General features: G+C 34.8%; 1 protein-coding gene, 1 long non-coding RNA gene and 1 pseudogene across 2 annotated transcripts; 2 read left to right on the top strand and 1 right to left on the bottom strand.

The window, feature by feature from the left end:
• The first annotated feature begins 218 nt into the window (after positions 1-218).
• LOC125199833 lies at positions 219-1,008 on the top strand. The gene is made up of 3 exons (XR_007172634.1): positions 219-309; positions 790-909; positions 993-1,008. It is a non-coding gene; the product is annotated as an uncharacterized LOC125199833 (long non-coding RNA).
• Positions 1,009-5,572: 4,564 nt separating this feature from the next.
• LOC125199862 lies at positions 5,573-7,447 on the top strand. The gene is made up of 3 exons (XM_048097726.1): positions 5,573-5,887; positions 6,578-6,719; positions 7,202-7,447. Exons 1-3 carry the CDS (start codon positions 5,786-5,788, stop codon positions 7,348-7,350), a joined length of 393 nt encoding a protein of 130 aa, XP_047953683.1. The 5' UTR covers positions 5,573-5,785; the 3' UTR covers positions 7,351-7,447.
• An 8,709-nt stretch (positions 7,448-16,156) lies between these two features.
• On the bottom strand, positions 16,157-18,140 carry LOC125199850 (annotated as a pseudogene).
• Between the last annotated feature and the right edge of the window lie 1,210 nt (positions 18,141-19,350).

Consider the following 19,350-nt stretch of genomic DNA (forward strand, 5'->3'; position numbering starts at 1 on the left):
TACCAAGACGAGATAAACGTCATTGGTCTAGAATTTTGGCTGTTAGCGCGAACTCGATGTATTTTCAAGCGTGTTGGTTCAGGACAAAAATTGTGGTTGTGGATATTCTTTACAAAGATGATGATTCTTACTATTTCTTTATGCCTTTGTTTTGTATGTATAGGTGCTCATTCCGTCTGAGGTTAAAAGCCTTCATCTATATGAAGCAAGGTATATAGGCTGCTGGAAGAGGTATAGAATCTATATCCAAGGAAAGTAACGTAACCTTGCCTATCTTTGTACCCAATTTCTTTTGGGTGCAGTGATAAGGTAAGGAGTATGTAAGCTTTTTATATTTTCACTTGTGGCTAACTCATTTTTTAATTAAATTATAGTAATATGTTATTTGCATAAGTGATAACAACCAGTTCATCCCACTTGGTTGCATTAGTGTTTAATGAGTTGAAATTTTGGAAAAGGTAATTCTACATGTTAAATGTTGAGTACATCATGGTCAGATATCAATACTTTGGTTCACAGCTAGAAATCGTGTCTTTATTGCATTGTCCATAAGAGCTGAAATAGTAATTGAATTCTGCATCATAACAATGGTGCAGTTGCTTCACGACCTCCGTCCCAAGCATCAATGCATGTTCTGGTCTTTGTTTTTCTTTGCTGGATGTAGCTTGATGTTAAAAGGGCTTCAGCATCAGTTGTTTTTATTTCATGGGCCAAACTAATACAAGTACACTAAAGAATACACTTCCAACTCGTTAGTAATGTCTTATGTAATTCTATTCTGTTATGCAGTCTTTGTTTCAGAAGAACAAGTCGTTTGTGCACTTTTTGCTAGATCCAATTGGTCTTGGTGGTACGTCAACAGAGGCATCCTTTGCTGCTAGATATGGTTGTTTGGTCACAGTTGAGAAAGTGAGTTTTGACGCTTCAATATACTTGTTGTATGCACTAAGTTTTATGTTTATTCATTCTACATCCACCCTTGTTTTTTGCAGGTCGAAAAATTAGATATGGAGCATTGGTTCTGATAAGGGTGAGGTCGAAAAACTGTTGGAGTTCAAAGGTAGGCCATTTTAAAATTCTTAAGACATTTTTTGTTAACATTTTTTTAAATGTTTCAATTCCATTAATTTTGATGTGTTAAATACATTTTTTCATATTAGTTTTATATGTTTAAAAACGGTTGTTTTCCCAGAATTTGAAGCAACATTAGGATCATTGGGTCAACACCGTAAAAGGTGTTATGAATAGCAAGGTTTAGGTTGATTGATAAACAAGTGTGTCACTAGTGAAACGTGGTATCAAAAATTGGTTTAAAACAAAAAAAGGAATTTGATTGATGATGATGGCTCGTTAAATTTATGCAGGCAGATTCATCATACCCCTTTTTAGTTATTCCTTTTTTAATTGACAGGGGTATTTATAGGATACTATCATTAGGTAACCTGGGGCTTTTTTTATATAGGGTATAATTGATTTACCATAAAAAATATGGAAGTCGGATTATTTATTGGTGACAAAAAGGACTCATAGACACTATGGAACTGGATAGTTTTCTTAATGTATGTCCAAAGGGCATGTTATTTACCCATTTCGGGGATTATGGTTCTTTTGCTTGATCTTTTGAAGCTTCGGGGTACTTTTTAAAGGGAGAAATATATTAGATTTAAAATTTCTTTTTACATATATGAAAGCAGAAACATAGTTTAATTTGATTTCGTTAATAGTGGTCATTTAGTGAAAATTTTGAAAACAATTACAACAAGCTTATTGTTCTTGTTACTATCTATAGTTGATGTAATTTCGTTGAGACAAATCAAGGTGTAAAAAAAGAGTCATCCCTGAACCTCCATATTCTAATCTGGGGGTCAATATTATGCAATAGTTTTTTGGGAGATATATTAGTTGGTAACGATGATAGTCATCTGATATTAGCGCAAGATTTTATAGATATATATGAGTTTATTTTAATATATTGTCACACATTTCCTTTTTTTTTGTTATTTGTTATCCCCAATTCCTTACAAATTAAAATTCTTTTCATCTTTTGTACTTTAAATAAATTTACCATGGTTCGTTCAAAGATCAAATACGAGCTAATTGCTGATCCGCAACACGTGAGACATTTAAAAAGAAAGTGGGGTTTGCTAAAAACTAAATGAATTAAAAACGCGTAACTTGAAGCTTGTGGCTTTGCGAATGAAGATGGGAGTCAGTCTCAAGTTTGGCCTTCAATGCCTGGCATCACAAGTGGTAAAAAGGTTCCTAAGCTTGCCTTCTTCCAAAAACAACAAATGGTAGACCATTGGCTTTCTTAGGAAAATTTTCTAGGGTATCCAAGAACTTTGGGAAAAGAGACCAGGAAGGTTTAACATCTAGAGAGGGAAAGGCTTAGTGGGTGTCGGCCAAGGAACGGGGGGTATTAGCAATTCTAAGGAATTGCGAGGGTCCTTTTTGGAAAGGGAAATTGCCATGATCAAGATTGTGATGTTTGGGGCCCTTTTAGTTTATTAAAACTGAAACAAGGGGAGTAAACCTGACTTTCATCTTGAAAGGGAACAACCCATTTGAAGAATCCTCATGGGAAACATATTTAATTTTTAAAATACTTTTACTTACTTAATTACTTTAATCCCTACTTTAACTCTTTTAAAAATGCTTTTTATCTTAACGCTATAGTCGTTTTTTGTTATGAATTATTTTTTTCCTTTGTTATTTTGATTTTCTCGGATTTTAGTCGATTTTCTTTGGGACTTTTAGTCTATTTTCTGGCCTTTTTGTGATTTTTCGTCCTTTTTGTTGATTTTCTCTGTCCTTTTAGTCGATTTTGATAGGGTATAATGTCTTTTTCAAATGAGAAAAAAAAGATACATACCATAAAGGATCTCACTCGATGTATGGAATCGGGCTAAAATTTGAAAAAGTTGATTTCCCAATCTTAAATGATTTGAAACAAACAAGTCCCAAATCTTTGAATGATGAACCATCTGGAGTTTTAGCCTGCTGTTAACATGGTTACATCCCCCCCACCTTATAATTAAAATTATAAAATTCATCTCAACCATGTGATAAAAATAATGGCCACCAGGTCTCTAAGCATCTGCGATGATTCCTAACGAACCACTCTATGTCAATTGTAAATTTGAATAATCCCACATGATATGGTCCCCATCTCCCCGGGTTTTATTTAGATTTGCTCCAAAGGTTTTGTAAAGAAAATTTGGGTCTTTCCATGTTTGGGGAGATATTTCAAGTTTTTTCTCTTCTTTTTCCAAAGTTTCATCTTCTCCAGGGGACTCCATTCAACATTGATTAATGTCGTTTGTATTTTCAATTTGATATGCCTTCCTATTGAGTATGACAATAACTCTTTCCCATAAGTCAAGTTTTTATTGGTTTTACCTTCTCATGGTTAATTTGCATAACTGATATATGAATTATGCGCTGAGGATATTTTAAAGGGGAGCTAGTTGATAGTGGCTACACCCCTTATTCGGTCAAAAATTTTTAAGGAAAAAAGTCCAATTTTTAGGGGGTCTTAATTGCTCAGTTTAAAAACTCTGGCAATCAAACACCCCAAGAAGAGAGAGGAACATAAAATTTTTTTAGGGCCACATCACGAACGGAGAATAAAAACCGTGGAGCAAGTTGGACCTCGGGGGGAACCGACATTTTCCCAAATGGCTTCAGACAAGAAAATGAGCAAGAGTAGTAGATGTACGAAGCACAAAGGTTTTCCAAAAAATCATTCTGAAAACCTTAATATCTGAAACACCTCCACCAACTCCATATTCTTTTTGTGGGGAAAATGCATAGACTCCCCTTTGTCCCACTCAAGATGTCCACTTTTCCTTTTTTTGTTGTCCCACTCAATGTCCACTTTCTATATTTGGGAAAAAAATCCTACTCATTAAAATATTCAACTACATTTTTTTTATATTTTTCTCCATCTAACAATCCCACTAAAATCCCGTCCCCCCCAAAAATGTGGACATCTTGAGGGGGCGGAGGGGGAGTTCCTAAAGAAGCTAGTTGTAACTTTCCCAAATTGGTTGATTAACAAGTATGGTTGTTTCTTATATTGGATAATCTTTTCTATGCACAATTGCGCACTAAACATGTATAGTTGTTTTCCTGAGCCGTAGACTAAATGTTGAGCAAATATTCCCGTAGTTATCATTTCTTAAATTTTCTGTTATTATAAATTTTCATGTTAGATAATAAAAAAGTTAGTATTTGATTTAACTTTTCTTTCCAACTACTTTTGTTTCCAAACTTTGGTAGCCAAAGTGAAGGATTCCCCTTTTCTTTATTACTTATTGTGTCTTTCAAATGAATTATAGATAAGACGAGGCATATAAGGCCATTGGGATTTCTTTTTTTCTTTTTCCAGGTAACCCAAACACTTTATTTGGGGTAATGACTAAATCATTATTTAATTTGATTCTTTGTATATTTGTATTGGGGGTTCTGTTAGCCAAAGGTTTTGTTGTTTTGGGTTTTGGGTTTTTGTTCTCAATGTGCACCTATAGATTTAGGGTGATAGGGTTGTACAGTTAGTCTGTGATCAATCATAAGATAACCGGGATCAAATCCTTTATGGTGAAGGATATTTGTTTTTTATTTCATGTAGGTTATTAAATATTTATTTAGTGTCTTAAATAATTGGATTTGTTCTTTGGCTAATTGGATTTTTCCCATTTCAGTTTAATGATATTGGTGACTAATTGTATATGAAGTTATTGAATGCTACAAGAGTGAAATGTTATCATTCTTGCATTAATATTTATTTCTGAATTTGGTATTTTAAAATAGTAGGTTTTTAATGTATACATGAAAAACAATTATTACTTTTTTTTAAGTTTTAGTAGAATGAAATAACAAATTTAAAAACTTATAAAGAAATAAAGACTCCCTCCGTTCCTTCATATTATATTTTTTCCCTTTGGAAGTTCCCTCATAGTTAGTCATTTTCCATTTGGGGAAATTCCCTCATAGTTGAGTCATTTTTCCATTTGAAGTTCCCTCATAGTTGAGTCATTTCCCTATATAGTAACTTTTCCTCTTTCACTTTACCCCTCTGACTTTATTCTCTCTACTTTATTACTTTTTACTTTATTCTCTTTACCTTTTCTCTTTTTTTTACTTTTTTTTCTATTTATTTAACCCACTCAACATTCATTTTTTTAAAAATCCGTGCCGAAAAGTTCCCCTCAACGAGGGAACGGAGGGAGTACTAGCTTATTAGTCTTCCTAATTTGGTTGATGCACAAACCTTATTTTTTTTTTATGCCATTTCATTTGTTTACCTGGTAGTTAATGGTATATCATACATTTGTGAAATGACTGGCTTATAGTTTTACTGCAGGAGTTTTAACTGACCACATCATGCAATTTTTAATTATTTTACTAGATCTGTAGGAACAGTGAACTAGGATAAGATATATCATAAGATTTTTTATCAGCATTTAGTATTTTTAATATCTTAGAACTGGCGCGTCACATTTCCTTCTAGGTTTTCCATACTGGATTGGATTTAGAAGAGTTACTATTCCAAATGATGCGTTTATGATAGACGATGTTGGTTGTTGCTGCGTGTTATTTTTTGTGCTAACACAAAGTTACAATATTGCTGTAAATATTGAAAACGTTTTCCTGGGTTATTGCTTTTACAGATGATATTCATAAAAAAATCAAAGTTAGTTATATCAATATGGAATAAATTCCTATTGCTTACTTGTAATTTCCATGACAGGCTCAACCGTACTTGACAGGAGAAGTTACACCGATGCAAGATAATGTTCCTCTCGACATGACAGAAATAAACATTGAAGTTTTGAAATTGAAGGAAGTTCTTCACAATTTGAATAGGTTAGAGATAAAATTGAAGGTTAATTCCTCTATCTATCTGTCTGGCTTGCATCAACATTGTGCACGTGTTAGTGATTATAACTATCTGTGTATGTGGTATGCTTGAGCTGTCACAGCTATTGTGTACTTATTGAATAAATATGTATATCTATAGGAAAAATAATTATCTGCCTCTAAACATATTAAATCTAGTCATTTTATTCATTCAATTCAAATTTGAACCATTCAGCCCCTCGATCTTAATGTAAATGCAATGGTAGCTCTTTAAATGTATAAAGTTTGGCCATTCCCCCTTTTATTGGCGCTCCTCAACTTGGTGAGAATTGAACTTGTGTTGTCGAACCATTTAGTTTTACAAATTTTGATATATAGAAGTTCGGAAGCATAAACATTTAGGTAAATAATGGATGAATATTCTTTTCAGTATGTTGCTTTTGCATAAATTTACTAAATTGGATGGTTCTTTATAACTTAGATCAATAGAGTTTTCAACTGGAACTAGTTTGAAATGTTTGGAGCTGATAGTAGAAATTCCATTACTTATATTTCGTATGTGAGAATCTTTAGACAACATGAAATGAGTGACATTTTATTAAGTAGTTTAGAAATGCTGCCTATATAGAAAGAGTGGCATGTTATTGGGGGAGCAGATGAGCTTGAATTACCTGAAGAACATATTCTAATTATTATTCCGAACTATCTATGACAGACACCAAGGGAAGCATCATTGCAAACTCAAATTACAAATTCTCTTGTTTGGGCTGAAAAGGAAATAACTTCGGATTACATCAGAGATTTTGTTCCATCCGTTGCTGAACGTGTTTCTTTTGCTGCGCTTCAACCTGTTTCAGGTAAGACATTTAATATGGGCTTAACTTGCAAGTGTCTCCCCAACCCTTGAACTCAGTTTATCTGATACTATCTCCGAATTGATTCCACTAATTAATTGGTAAACAATCCCACTAATGAGTACAGCTGAGCATGAAAAGAAAGAAACATAGTATAAAATAAAATACACCAACACGACACACACACATGTGTGTGTATGTTATAATTCATTGCACCTCCAACACTTGAGTTTCAAGGTTTACAAGATCTCATTTATATGCATATCAAACAAAGTTGTTTTGAAAATTACATGTTTTTACACATAAGCAGAAATGAACTGCTTGCTGAAACAATAAAGAAGGCATTAGATGATTTGAAGTTATTGGTCTTCTTTATTTTGCATTTTAAGTCACTGCATCACTTAGAAATCGCTTAGAAAAACTAGACAGCTGCATTTGTGCATATATTTTTTTAAATTGAGTCTCTTTATCCCCTCAAACTTCAGGTTCGAATCAATCCGAACTGGCAAAGTTGCAGAAAGAAAAACTGGTGTCGATGGAAACAAGTGATACACTCCAAAGACTAGAGAAAGCTGTCCAATTAGCCAAAGACAATATCAAAATACTTGCCGCCAAGCTTGCCATTCAATTCTAGAGAGGCAGTGAGGCTTTGTACAAAATTGCAAAATTTGCACAGTATGTCAACTCACTATTTGTTTTGTTTATCAATAAAAAGGAAGTATTTCGGTCCACTTTAGGTGTTTTAGATGAAGCAAGAAGAATGAGTTTCAAAATATGGTTTTGTTTGGAAAAGGATTGATTTATATCTTGCTTTATATATTCATGCAACAGAGTGATGACTCAATATTACATGAAATCTCATGCCAAAAAGCAAATGAATCGTATTGATCTTATTTGTATCCTAAATCAAATAATAAAATATGAATATGGTGAACTAAGTTGTAGCGGAATTTGGGGTTGAAATTTCAAATGCGGGCGTGACATGAGATTAATGACTCCATGACTGATTGTGGGGGCAAGTTTTGTGGGTATTATTGTGGATGCTCTATTGTATATCTAATCTAAGTTAAATACTAAAACAATCAACTAGAAAGATGCACATGACGACAAAGACATTGAATGAAAAATAATAATTCAAGGTAATGTATCCAATCATTAGTCTAATTACATGTTTAGAGCAACAACAAAAGAATTAGCAAAGCATAATGAACGTAAGAACACTTGAAATACTCGAGACCTGGTAGATCTAAATGACATCATTTTGTAAAAATAAAAATTCACCATATATATCTAGTCTAGATATGGTCCTTAGCTCAAAACACATAGGAACAGAGAAATGATAGTCATGCAACGTTTATAATTTAATAATAATGCCAGAATCTAAATTCACAAACTCTAGTCTAGTCTCTAATCTAAAGTATGTTCACATTTATTCTTGAAGTAACATACAAGTGTTTAAGTTGGTCTTTTAGACGCCTCCTTGCTAATATTTCTTCCTTCATTTGGTTTCTAGAAATGCGATCCCACGGCATATTCTCGCAAAGCTCGAAAGATCGTGAATCTAAAATTATCTTGTCCAATGCCACACCGTGTTGCACCAACTATGTAATCATTTGTAAATGATTGCACACACCACGATAACCAACAAACTTTATTTCCTTGATGTGTGAATAAGCCCTCCGAACATTTATTTTTCTACTAATCCCCGAAACATGATAATTAAGCAAGTGATACTTAGAAAACATTTTCGGGGTCCGAAGCACCTTCTTTTCGCTTCGCTAATATCTTGGTGCGACGCCTATAAATTCAGTAATCAACAAAGTAATTCATCTTATCTATCGACAAGTTTGGTCAAATTCTAATCAATCTCCTTACTTTATAATATGGTCACATTGAAAAAGCCACCTTCCACATCATACATAATTTCGTCCAAATTTCTCAATTAAGTTAGAAGATGAATTTGACATGTTTTTATTTCAATTTGCACTTAGAAAATGGATAGATAGTTACCTCTATGACAAATCTTCGCAAGCATGGTGCCACACTAAACCAGCCTATTATTGGCACGAGAGAACAATTGTCACGGTAATCACTCCCAACCACCACCACCAATTCCTTAAGATTAGGCATCATCTTCTGCAAAGTGTCCTGAACAATATGCGTATATATCATCATAATAAACAAATCATACTAACCTAGCTAATTAATTTATTGAAAATCAAATCAATCACAAGTGTACATTACATTGCAGGTAACTCTGAACAAAGAGTATATCTTGAGCATGGTTAGTTGTGGAAGCACAGTATCAAACATGTCTATAATCTTTCTTATCTCATCAAAAATATAACATCTCCTCCGCCCATGCCTGAATCCACAGCTCAGTAAGGAGAGGAACATCGGCTAGCACGAAACGACAATCTCGTTTCCCGCACTGGCATACTTAATGCAAACAACCTTCGATTCACGAACCACAACAGACTTGAGACTAGCACACCGGCCGATTTCTAGGGTTTTGAACACAGGTGAGGTCCCAACAACCACCAGAGATGAAAGCGTATCCGTTCGGACACAGTCAGTTGCTCGAGGAGACGACAGTTCCCCAACAAAAAGCCACAGCCTCACCACTCACATTCACACAACTCAAACTAAGTTTCTTCAGCAGCCTCAGATTGTCGGGGAAATTCTCTTGTTCGTACGGGAAGAAGTAACACTCATTAGCCGAGCGGGTGTTCAAGATCAAATCAAGATTCTCAACCTTTCTATTCACAGCGTAGCTAATCCAAGCATCGATCCATTCCGTAAAATACGAAGATAAATCGAAAAAACCCTAAACTGAACAAGATTAGGGGATGATTTTGGGATAAGAGTGAGAAGTCTATCAACCCATCTAGCATACTTGCATCTTAACGTGTGTAAGTTATAATCAGTGAATGTGTTAATCCAATCAACATCAAGATCTAATTTGGATGGTCCACAAGTACCTCCATCGAGAGCAAAGTATGCTAGTCCTCGTAGCTTCTTTCAAGCTCAACGATGATAATATTAACCCTAATATATCATCCGGAAGCATGCTAATTCGATCGCCCTGAAAAAAAAAAACATGAGATTATTAACATAAACAACTTAGTATCAATAATAATAGTGATTATGATTAGGCAGATTTTTACCCGTGGAGTTCCGTTGCATTTTCGCCATTGATAGTTTTATATTCAAACCTACATTTGTTGTGCATATGTATATAGCCGATTTGTGATAACTATAGCAAATCTTTTTATTATCGGTTGAATCTATATGGATATGTTAAATCTTCATTTCAAAATGAATATAAAAAACGGAGCGCCAAATAAAAGTTTGAATTTGAAAGAGTTATTTGAATTAGAGTATCGATTAGCATTAAATAAAATCGTGATGTCAGAACATGTGATCTTTATCCAAATTCAGTGCAATTAGTTATAAAAATAATCAAACAATTAACTATGTATTTCTAAACGAAACAAAATACATTAAAGTAGAGTTTTTTGTGTGATGATAGTAACAAAATTTCACATAGGAATGGCTAGAGAAATGATAATCATGCAACGTTTATAATTTCATGATAATCAAGTGCCAAAATCTGGATAAAAAATTGATATTTTGAGAGATGAAATTCACAAATCCTAGTCTAAAAAATGTTGACATTTATTCTTGAAGTAACATGTCTAAGTTGTTTCTTTCAGCTTCCTTGCAATTATTTCATCCTCCATTTGGTTTCGAAAAATGCGATCCCACGGCGTATTCGCACGAAGCTCGAAAGATCTTGGATGCACAACTATCTTCTCTAGTGCAACACCGTGTCCCATCAACCGACTAATCATTTGAAGATGATTAGTCACTCCACGATAGCCATAAAACTCTACTTCCTTGATGTGAGAATAAGCCCGTTGAACTTCGTTATTGTTGTTAATCTCCGAAACATCATAATCAGTACCATTAATCAAGTAATCCATTTTCGGAGCCCACAACACATTAGTTCTTGCATTGGTCTCATCTTGGTGTGACGCCTATAAAATCATTAATCAACAAAGTAATGCATCTTATCCTTCATTATATAACCACCCCGAGAAATCAAAGATATTGGAAATGGATTTTTTTTAAAATAAATCAGAATTCCCCTAAATTTTTTAAAAAATATCAATTATATCATAATTTTGATATTTTTCTTAATTATTTATTGCAAGAATTGGACGAAATTTGTACGATGTAGATTCGTGATATCATAACTTGCCATTCTTTTAATTCCCATTATTAGTTTAATAAAAAAAAATACACCACCACCTTTATATCACTATACTTCCACATCATACATAATTTCGAACAAATTTTCACCATTAATGAAAATGTCAAAGTTATGATATACATTTGTATAAGTTATGAAATTAACCAAATTTAACTAAATTTCATGAGTTTTTTTAGCAATTTGAACTTCGAAAATGAATAGATAGTTACCTCTATGACAAATCTCTCCAAGCAAGGTGCTATGCTAAACCAGCTTACTATTGGCATGAGAGAACAATTGTCACTGTATTCACTTTCAACCACCACCGCCAATTCCTTAAGTTTAGGCATTATCCTGTGCAAAGTGTCCTGTACAATATACATATATCATCTTAATAAACATGTCTAATTTATTGAAAATCAAATCAGTCACAAGTGCACACTACCCGCAGGTAATTTTGTAGTTGTAGTATATCTTGAGCGTGGGAGTTGTGGAAGCACAGAACCAAACATGTCTATAATGCCTCTGATGTTCCCAATACAATATTGCATCTCCTGCCCGTGAGTAAGATGGAGGAACACGGACGAGCTTAAAAAGACATTTTGGTCCACCCAGACCAGCATACTTGATGCATACAATGTTCGAATCACGAACAACAACTGAAGGCATTTGAACACCGGCAACTTCCCACCAACCTTGAGAGACTAAAGACAGTTGCTCGAGGAGACTACAGTTCCCCAACAAAAACGCCACAGCCGCATTACTCACATTCGCACAATGCAAACTAAGTTTCTTCAGCAGCTTCAGATTGTCGGGGAAATTCCCTTTATGGTATGGGAAACAGTAAAACTCTTCCCGTGGGTAGGAGTAGGCATTCATGATCAAATCAAGACTCTCAACCTTTCTACTCACGGCCGAAATAACCCAATCATTGATAAATCCACTGAAACTCTGAATCTGACAAGGTTAGTGGAGGATTTGGGGAGTATGGTGAATATGCGATCAACCCATCTAACATAATCGCATCTTAACTTGTTGATGTTATAACCCTCCGGTGGTATTGTAGTAGTATTGTTGTCGAATCGAGATCAAGATCTAGTTTGGGTATGAGGATCCACAAGTCCTCCATCGAGACAAAGTATGCTAGTCCTTTTAGCTTCTTTCAAGCTCAACGAAAAAATATTAACACTAATATATCATCGGAAAGCATGCTAATTCGATCACCCTGAAAGTGAAAACAGCTCAACACTGTCACCTATGTGTCTATTGGTTTAATTAATTACAATGGTTAAATTGCACATAAACAACAATCAATAATGATAATTAGGGAGAATTTTACCGTGTAGTCATCTTCGACTAGTCGCCTACGTAGCCTTTTCGCCATTGTTAGTTTACTCCTCAATCCTACCTTTAATTTATTTGTGTTTTGTGCATATGTTATATATATAGTCGATCTATAATAAAAGGATCAATACCAAATCTTTTTTATTATCGATTAGTTACAAAAAAAAAAAGGCTAAATTAAATCTTCTTTCTCTAAAGAGAGGGTATCTATTATCTTCCTGTATATCTATATCGATATTATAGACATTTGTATGCATAATTTTATTGATGTATTTATTTAATCTGTAAAAAGTCAACATTTAGAAATAAACATGACAGAGACATATCACATATGTAATTTTTGTTTGATGGAATTTGTTTAATGATATTTAGACACTAAATGAGATATGTGATTGTTGATTCTAACAATCCTTAAATAAGCTCTTCAAATTATTATTCGATTTAATGTACGTAAGAACATGGAAAACACATCAACTTGAAACATCTATATATTACTACATGTTAAGTAAATACTAATTCCTTGAGCTAAACACTTATCTTAAAGCTAATTTTTTAGTGCAAGAAACTAAAACCGATTACTATTCGTTCAATTCCAACGACTCCATTTTCAAACTATTGTCGAAACAAGTCAAGTTCAATAATTTGTCGTCTAATCCTGAGTTAAAAGACACATTAAGAATGACTAAAACAATCAACTACAAAGGCGCACATGACGACAAAGAAAATGAATGAAAATAATAATTGAGGTAATTCATCCAATCATTAGTCTAATTACATGTTTCGCGAACAACGAGAGAATCAGCAAACCATAATGAACGTAAGAACACTTGATACACTCGAAAACCTATAGTTCATAGTGGTCGGCAATTTAAGGCACGGCATGACTCATATGGCCTTGTCATGGCACGAAAATATGTCACAGAGACAAGCGATATTCTCAGGTGTACATTAGGAATAGAGAAATGATAATCATGCAACGTTTATAATTTAATGGAGTAATAATCAAGAACCAAAATGTGGATTAAATTTTGATATTTTGAGATATGAAATTCACAAACCCTAGTCTAGTCTAGAGAATGTTGACATTTATTCTTGGAATAACACACAACCGTTTAAGCGTTTTTTGCACGATTCCTTGCAATTATTTCATCCTCCATTTGGTTCCAAAATGCGATCCCACGGCATGTTCCCCATGCTCAATAGATCGGGGATCTACGGTTATCCTCTCAGTGCAACACCGTTCGACCAACTGTGTAATCATTTGAAGATGATTACGCACACCACGATACCCAACAAACTCTACTTCCTTGATATGAGAATAAGCTCTCTGAACTTCCTTTTTTCTGTTAATCTCTGAAACATCATAATCATCACCATAAAGCAAGTCATTCATTTCCGAAGCCTCCAGCAACTCCAACATCTTCTTTCCTGGTTTGATCCCCTCTTGGTGTGACGCCTATAAAATCATTAATCAACAAGTATTTCATCTTATCTATCATTATATAACCACACTTGGTAAGTCAAAAGATTTTGGGAAAAGGGGGCAAATTTCTGAAAATAATCATGCCGAATTCCAGTAAAACCCTAATTTAACACTTTTCAACTATGTCATGCCAGGAATTTGGACTAAATTTTGTATGATGCAGAAGTCGTGATATATCTTAACTTTGTTATTCTTCTAATTCCCATCATTAGTTTGAGAAAGAAAAAAGACCACACACGTTTATTTCACGGAGGCTTCCACGTCATATGTCCCAATTTCTCGCCATGAACCATTAATAAAAATGTCAAAGTTATTATATAATTGACCATTTCTGACCGGACAGAATTCGAGCAATTTTTTTTTTCTAGCAATATAAATAGATAGTTACCTCTATGACAAATCTCTCCAAGTAAGGTGCCACACTAAACCAGCTTATTGTTGGCATGAGAGAACAATTCCCCTTTGTAATCACTCCCAAGCACCACCACCACCAATTCCTTAAGATTAGGCATCATCCTCTGCAAGGTGTCCTGTACAACATATGTATATCATCTTAATTAACATGTCATAGCCAATTTATTGAAAATAAAATCAATCACAAGTTTACATTACATCGCGGTTAATTTTGTAGTTGGAGTATATCTTGAGCGTGTGTAGTTGTGAAAGCACAGAATCAAACTTGTCTATAATGCCTCTGATGTTCGTAAAAAAATGATGTATCATCAAGTGCGGCTTCCCATGAATCCAGAGCTGAGTAAGTTTAGGAACACCTTCGAGCTTGAAACGAGACTGTGGAAATACCAGCGTACTTTTATGCAGACAACATTTGATTCACGAACCCAAAAAAGGTAGAGCCAATGCACTGGCTGATTTCTAGGCATTTGAATGCCGGTGCGTCCCAACAACCTCCAAATATGAAAGCATGTATCCACACCAGTTGCTCGAGGAGCCTACAGTTCCCCAACAAAAACGCCACAGCCGTAGCACTCACATTCACACAATGCAAACTAAGTTTCTTTAGCAGCTTCAGATTGTCGGGGAAATTCCCTTCATGGTATGGGATTTGCCGGTGAGTAGGAGTAGGAGTAGGTGCTCAACATCAAATCAAGACTCTCAACATTTCTACTTACGGCCGAGCTAACCCAATCATCGATCCATCCTCTAAAGGCCGAAAAGGGAAGTCAAACGCCACTCGAAATCAGACAAGTTTAGTGGTGGAGGATTCGGGAGAAGTGAATAGGCGATCAACCCATCTAACATACTGCGCCTTAATTTGTCGATGCTACAACCGGCTTGTATAGTATTGCTGTGGAATCGACGAGATCAAGTGGGGGTGATGATCCACAAGTACCTCCATCGAGCAAAGTATGCTAGTCCTTATAGCTTCTTTCAAGCTCACGAAGATAATATTAACACTAATATATCATCGGGAAGCGTGTTTATTCGAACACCCTGACAGTGAAAACTCAACATTGTGACATATGTATCTATTGGTTTAATTTAATTACAAGTATTAAGTTCATAACAAATGAGTATAAAGGAAGCATACAACAAGATTCTACTAAAGTATTTTTGTTATGGTTGTAACAAAATCCAGAACAGAATTTCATTATCAAAATCATTAAAGTGTTAGATACGGCTTACATAAATAACAATCAATAATGATAATCAGGCAGATTTTTACCGTGTGGTCATCTTCGAGTCGCGTCCGTTGCTTTTTCGCCATTGTTAGTTCACTCCTCAACCCTACATTTATTTCTTGTGTTGTGCATATATAGTTTGTTTTTTTATTTCTTCTGTAAAAAAAAGGATCAATACCAAATCTTTTATATTATTGGTAGCAAATATACACACCAAAAAATCTATAAGGATATACTAAATGTTTTTCCTATTTATTTTAATCTCGATGAAAGAGATTATTTTAATTTTATATTCTAAAATTATGAAGTCATGTCTAATTTGCATAAATTTGTTTCCAGAATGTGTTCAAGTGTATATAGTGAGGTTGACAAACCTGACATAGACATGTGATTTTTGTTATGAAATCTGTTTAGTTTAAGGCTTTAAAATAGTACAATGGGTTACAGAAGAAACGAGATACTAATAGTCAGTCGTATACTTGTTGATGTTAAAACACTTATATATACTCCTAAATGATTTGTCTCTAAATAATTGGATACATAATAAAACAATTAAACAATCGTATAACTTTTTCCTGAATATTGGTAAAAATATCATATATTAACTTGGTAATTCAATTATTTAAAAGATTTCTAACGGTGGTTCCTTTTTGTTGATAGCTGTCTGAAATAATACCTTTTGCATGGGTGAAAAATATGAAAATAGATAAAAATCGAGTAATATGACAATCAAAACTTTCATAAAGTTTATACGAGAGAAATATTCGTCGCAATACAAACCTTAATGAGATTAGGTTCAAGTGACAAAAAAGCAGACAATAAATAACAAAATAGTGCCTACGTCTCAAAGTTACTCTAAAACACCAACTCATGTGGTTTTTGGCCAGCCTTCAACGAGAACCTTGCTCCCAAATAAGCCTTCAGATCCGGGACGGCTTCCAAAGCCTTTAACAACGGAGCATCAACGGCCTTCTGGTCATCCTTCTTCTCAGCTGGGAGTGTGTTCTTCTCCTGCAGTTTTACAGTATGCACAATTAGAAGCCAAACAAAACAGCTCAGAAACCAGCCATGTGTTGTCAATATGATGTGTGGGGACAAACCTGCTTGTCAGCCTCAAAGAACTCGGTCCTCCTTCTTCTTTTTCTTCTCAACTTTCTTTCCAAAGTACTTGTCGTCAAACTTGGAAACGTCCACGCCTGAAATGTCAACTTTAGTGGAGGTTCCAATGACGTAAGCCTGGTTGACACGCCTTAGGGGAACTCCATTGACCTTGTAGGGACCTGTAGCAGCATTAGAAAGAAATAAATGACCACATTCAAGACTCAACATCTACCAAGAACCACATTATCATCAAATAACACCATTAAATAAAAAAGGGCTTGGTGGGAACTATATTTGCCTCTAGACATGCATAATTCTCTTAAGACTACGTAAGTAAAGATGTAACAAATGTATTTCTCATGGCAAGTCCCAAGAGGTAATTGTGGCAACCCACTACCCAAGGCAATAGGATATGAGAGCTCCCCTCCGGATAAGATGTGAGAGGTCCACTGAAACAGAGGACCAAAACATGGAATCAACAGAAGGGGATTGATGTCTGGTGATTAAATCACTTGGGCAATACAAGAATTTAATATATCTTGCCCCAAAAAGGTGAATCACCATAGTAACTCAGTCTCCATCCACAGCATCAAACACAACTACGGTTATGGGATATGATTACTACAATAACTAACATTAACTAACCTCAACTCAAGACTGAAAAAATAGCAAATTGAACCAGAAGGGCATAATAACAATTACAAATCATTTCTCATGCAAACAAAGAGGTAATTATGGTAATACACTAATTACCAATGCACTATGGGGGACCAAAACCAATTTGGATAGCTCACTAGATTATCAACAGAAAGGCTTGCTGTTCAACAATTTCAATTACTAAAACTGAAAATATCAACCAAAAAGTGAATACAAAAAGTGAATACACCAAGGTAATAAAAGAAAACATAATCATAATTTACAGCTTCTTTCAAGGCAAACAAATCAGTTATACACCAAACATTTCAACAAACCAAAAAACAGTTCAATATAAGGTCTGCATAAACTATGTTCATTTCGATTATAAATCAAACACCTAATATCTACCTAAGCAATCATTCAAATCTGGCATAAAGTATAAAAATCTCACCAGTGACAAGGAGCAATCCAGAAGTGAGCTGCTTCAGGAACACAACTCTTTCCCCTTAAACCTCCCGGTAAAAATGATCAAAAATTTCCCCGGGAGTAACACTCGCCCTGCACAAAACAAATTTACGAAAAATCAGCTCAAATCCCCAAACCCATATGAAAAAATCACCAACACAAAACCCTAGCAAAAAAAAAAAACCTGAGCTTGGTAGGCTTCGCCGTGCGCTTGTTAGAGAGGGCTTTTTGATGTCGTCGGCGGGGTAAAATTTTGGGCGGCTTCTCCTCGACGGCGGCGAGCGTCTCCGCTTGGCGTGGACGGGGTTTGCCTCCGTTTTTGGCCTTGATCGCCCAGAGACCGCGCTTGTGGTACTTTGGGGAGCGGGAGACCTTGGGACGCCGGGAATGAGCTCCGGATTGCGGGTCTTCTGCTTGGCGCCATTGCAGGTCACTGGTGTAGTGTGTGTGAAGAGATGCAGGCGAGGTTGGAAAGGGGGAAGAAAAACCCCTAGCTTCATTTATATTGGGCGTCTAACCTAATTCAGCCCTTTTTTAGTGGGCCGGTTTTTTATATGATCATTTTATGGGCTTTATTTTGTAATGATAGTTAATGGACTCATAAAAGGGCGGATGTAAAAACTATAGAATCTTGCTAAAAAAAATGTGGGGTATTTTGGAGCAATGGAAAGCTCGTGAACGAGACGAGTTTGAGTGATTTCAAACTCGATAGTTTTATCAAACCGGTTTGTGCTTATTGGTGCTTAGTTAATTGGGATCGTGAAACCTGTTCTTTTTTAGTGGAACAAAATGTTCCCCCCCAAATTAAAAAAAGACACTTTCCTTTTTTTGCAAAAGATCCCATTTTTTTAAAAAGCTCTTTCTCAAATTAATATAAATATATTATTTTCTTTTCCCCCTAACACTAAACAACATCTCCTAAAATCTCGCCATTTTCGTTGGCCTATATTTGGGGCGGAGGAGAGCAATTTTTTAAAAATTCTTATAGTCTTTCACAATAATTTGGAAGTTCGAGCTCAAAAAACCCTTCATACTTATATCATACGGAACTTGAGCTCAACCTTTAACAATATCACATCAGAGAGCTCAAGGTTAATGAACAATAAGACATAAGCCTGAGTCGAGCTCAAAAACCCCAATATTTAAATGACTCAATCGTGTCTAGTACAACTAAGTTCATTTATTTTTTCAATCACAAAGTAGGAGCTTTAAACCCCGATTGCAGAGTATAAGCTAAAAGAAAGTAATTAATCTCTAACATCGGCCAAAAATTTGAGTCCCGGGCAATGCATTTCTATGCGGGGTAGGTTAAAGGTTTAATGTTTTCCACAAAATCTACTTCTCATTGTATTTTTTATAAAAAAATACTCCCCCCGCCGCTTTTTTCCCCTTACTTTTACCCGTAAAAAAGATAATAAATAGAAATGGGAAAAAAAAGTAAAAAAAAAAATGTAGATAAAACTCTTTCTATATATTTTCTTTTTTCTTTATTATTTTTTCACTTTAACTATTTATTACTCTCATTTTTTCAAAAAAAAGCAAAAGTTTCAACGAACAAAAAAAAGGCTTTGGGAAATCATTGGGTTTTGCATCCGCGTATGTATGTCATAACAATTAGGAAATAATTCCTTATATTTCGTTTTTTATATTCGTTTTTATTTGTGATTATTCCCCAATAGGTTTGATTTTCCTTTTTTTTTTAATTAAAAA

Source organism: Salvia hispanica, unplaced genomic scaffold, assembly GCF_023119035.1.
Source record: "Salvia hispanica cultivar TCC Black 2014 unplaced genomic scaffold, UniMelb_Shisp_WGS_1.0 HiC_scaffold_702, whole genome shotgun sequence".
NCBI classification, from domain to species: Eukaryota; Viridiplantae; Streptophyta; class Magnoliopsida; order Lamiales; family Lamiaceae; genus Salvia; species Salvia hispanica.

Coding starts and splice junctions, on each gene's coding strand:
- LOC125199862 (XM_048097726.1), top strand. CDS start 5,786: ATGCAAGATAATGTTCCTCTCGACATGACAGAAATAAACATTGAAGTT. Junction 5,888..6,577: donor GGTTAGAGATAAAATTGAAG/GTTAATTCCTCT, acceptor TATCTATGACAG/ACACCAAGGGAAGCATCATT. Junction 6,720..7,201: donor TGCGCTTCAACCTGTTTCAG/GTAAGACATTTA, acceptor CTCAAACTTCAG/GTTCGAATCAATCCGAACTG.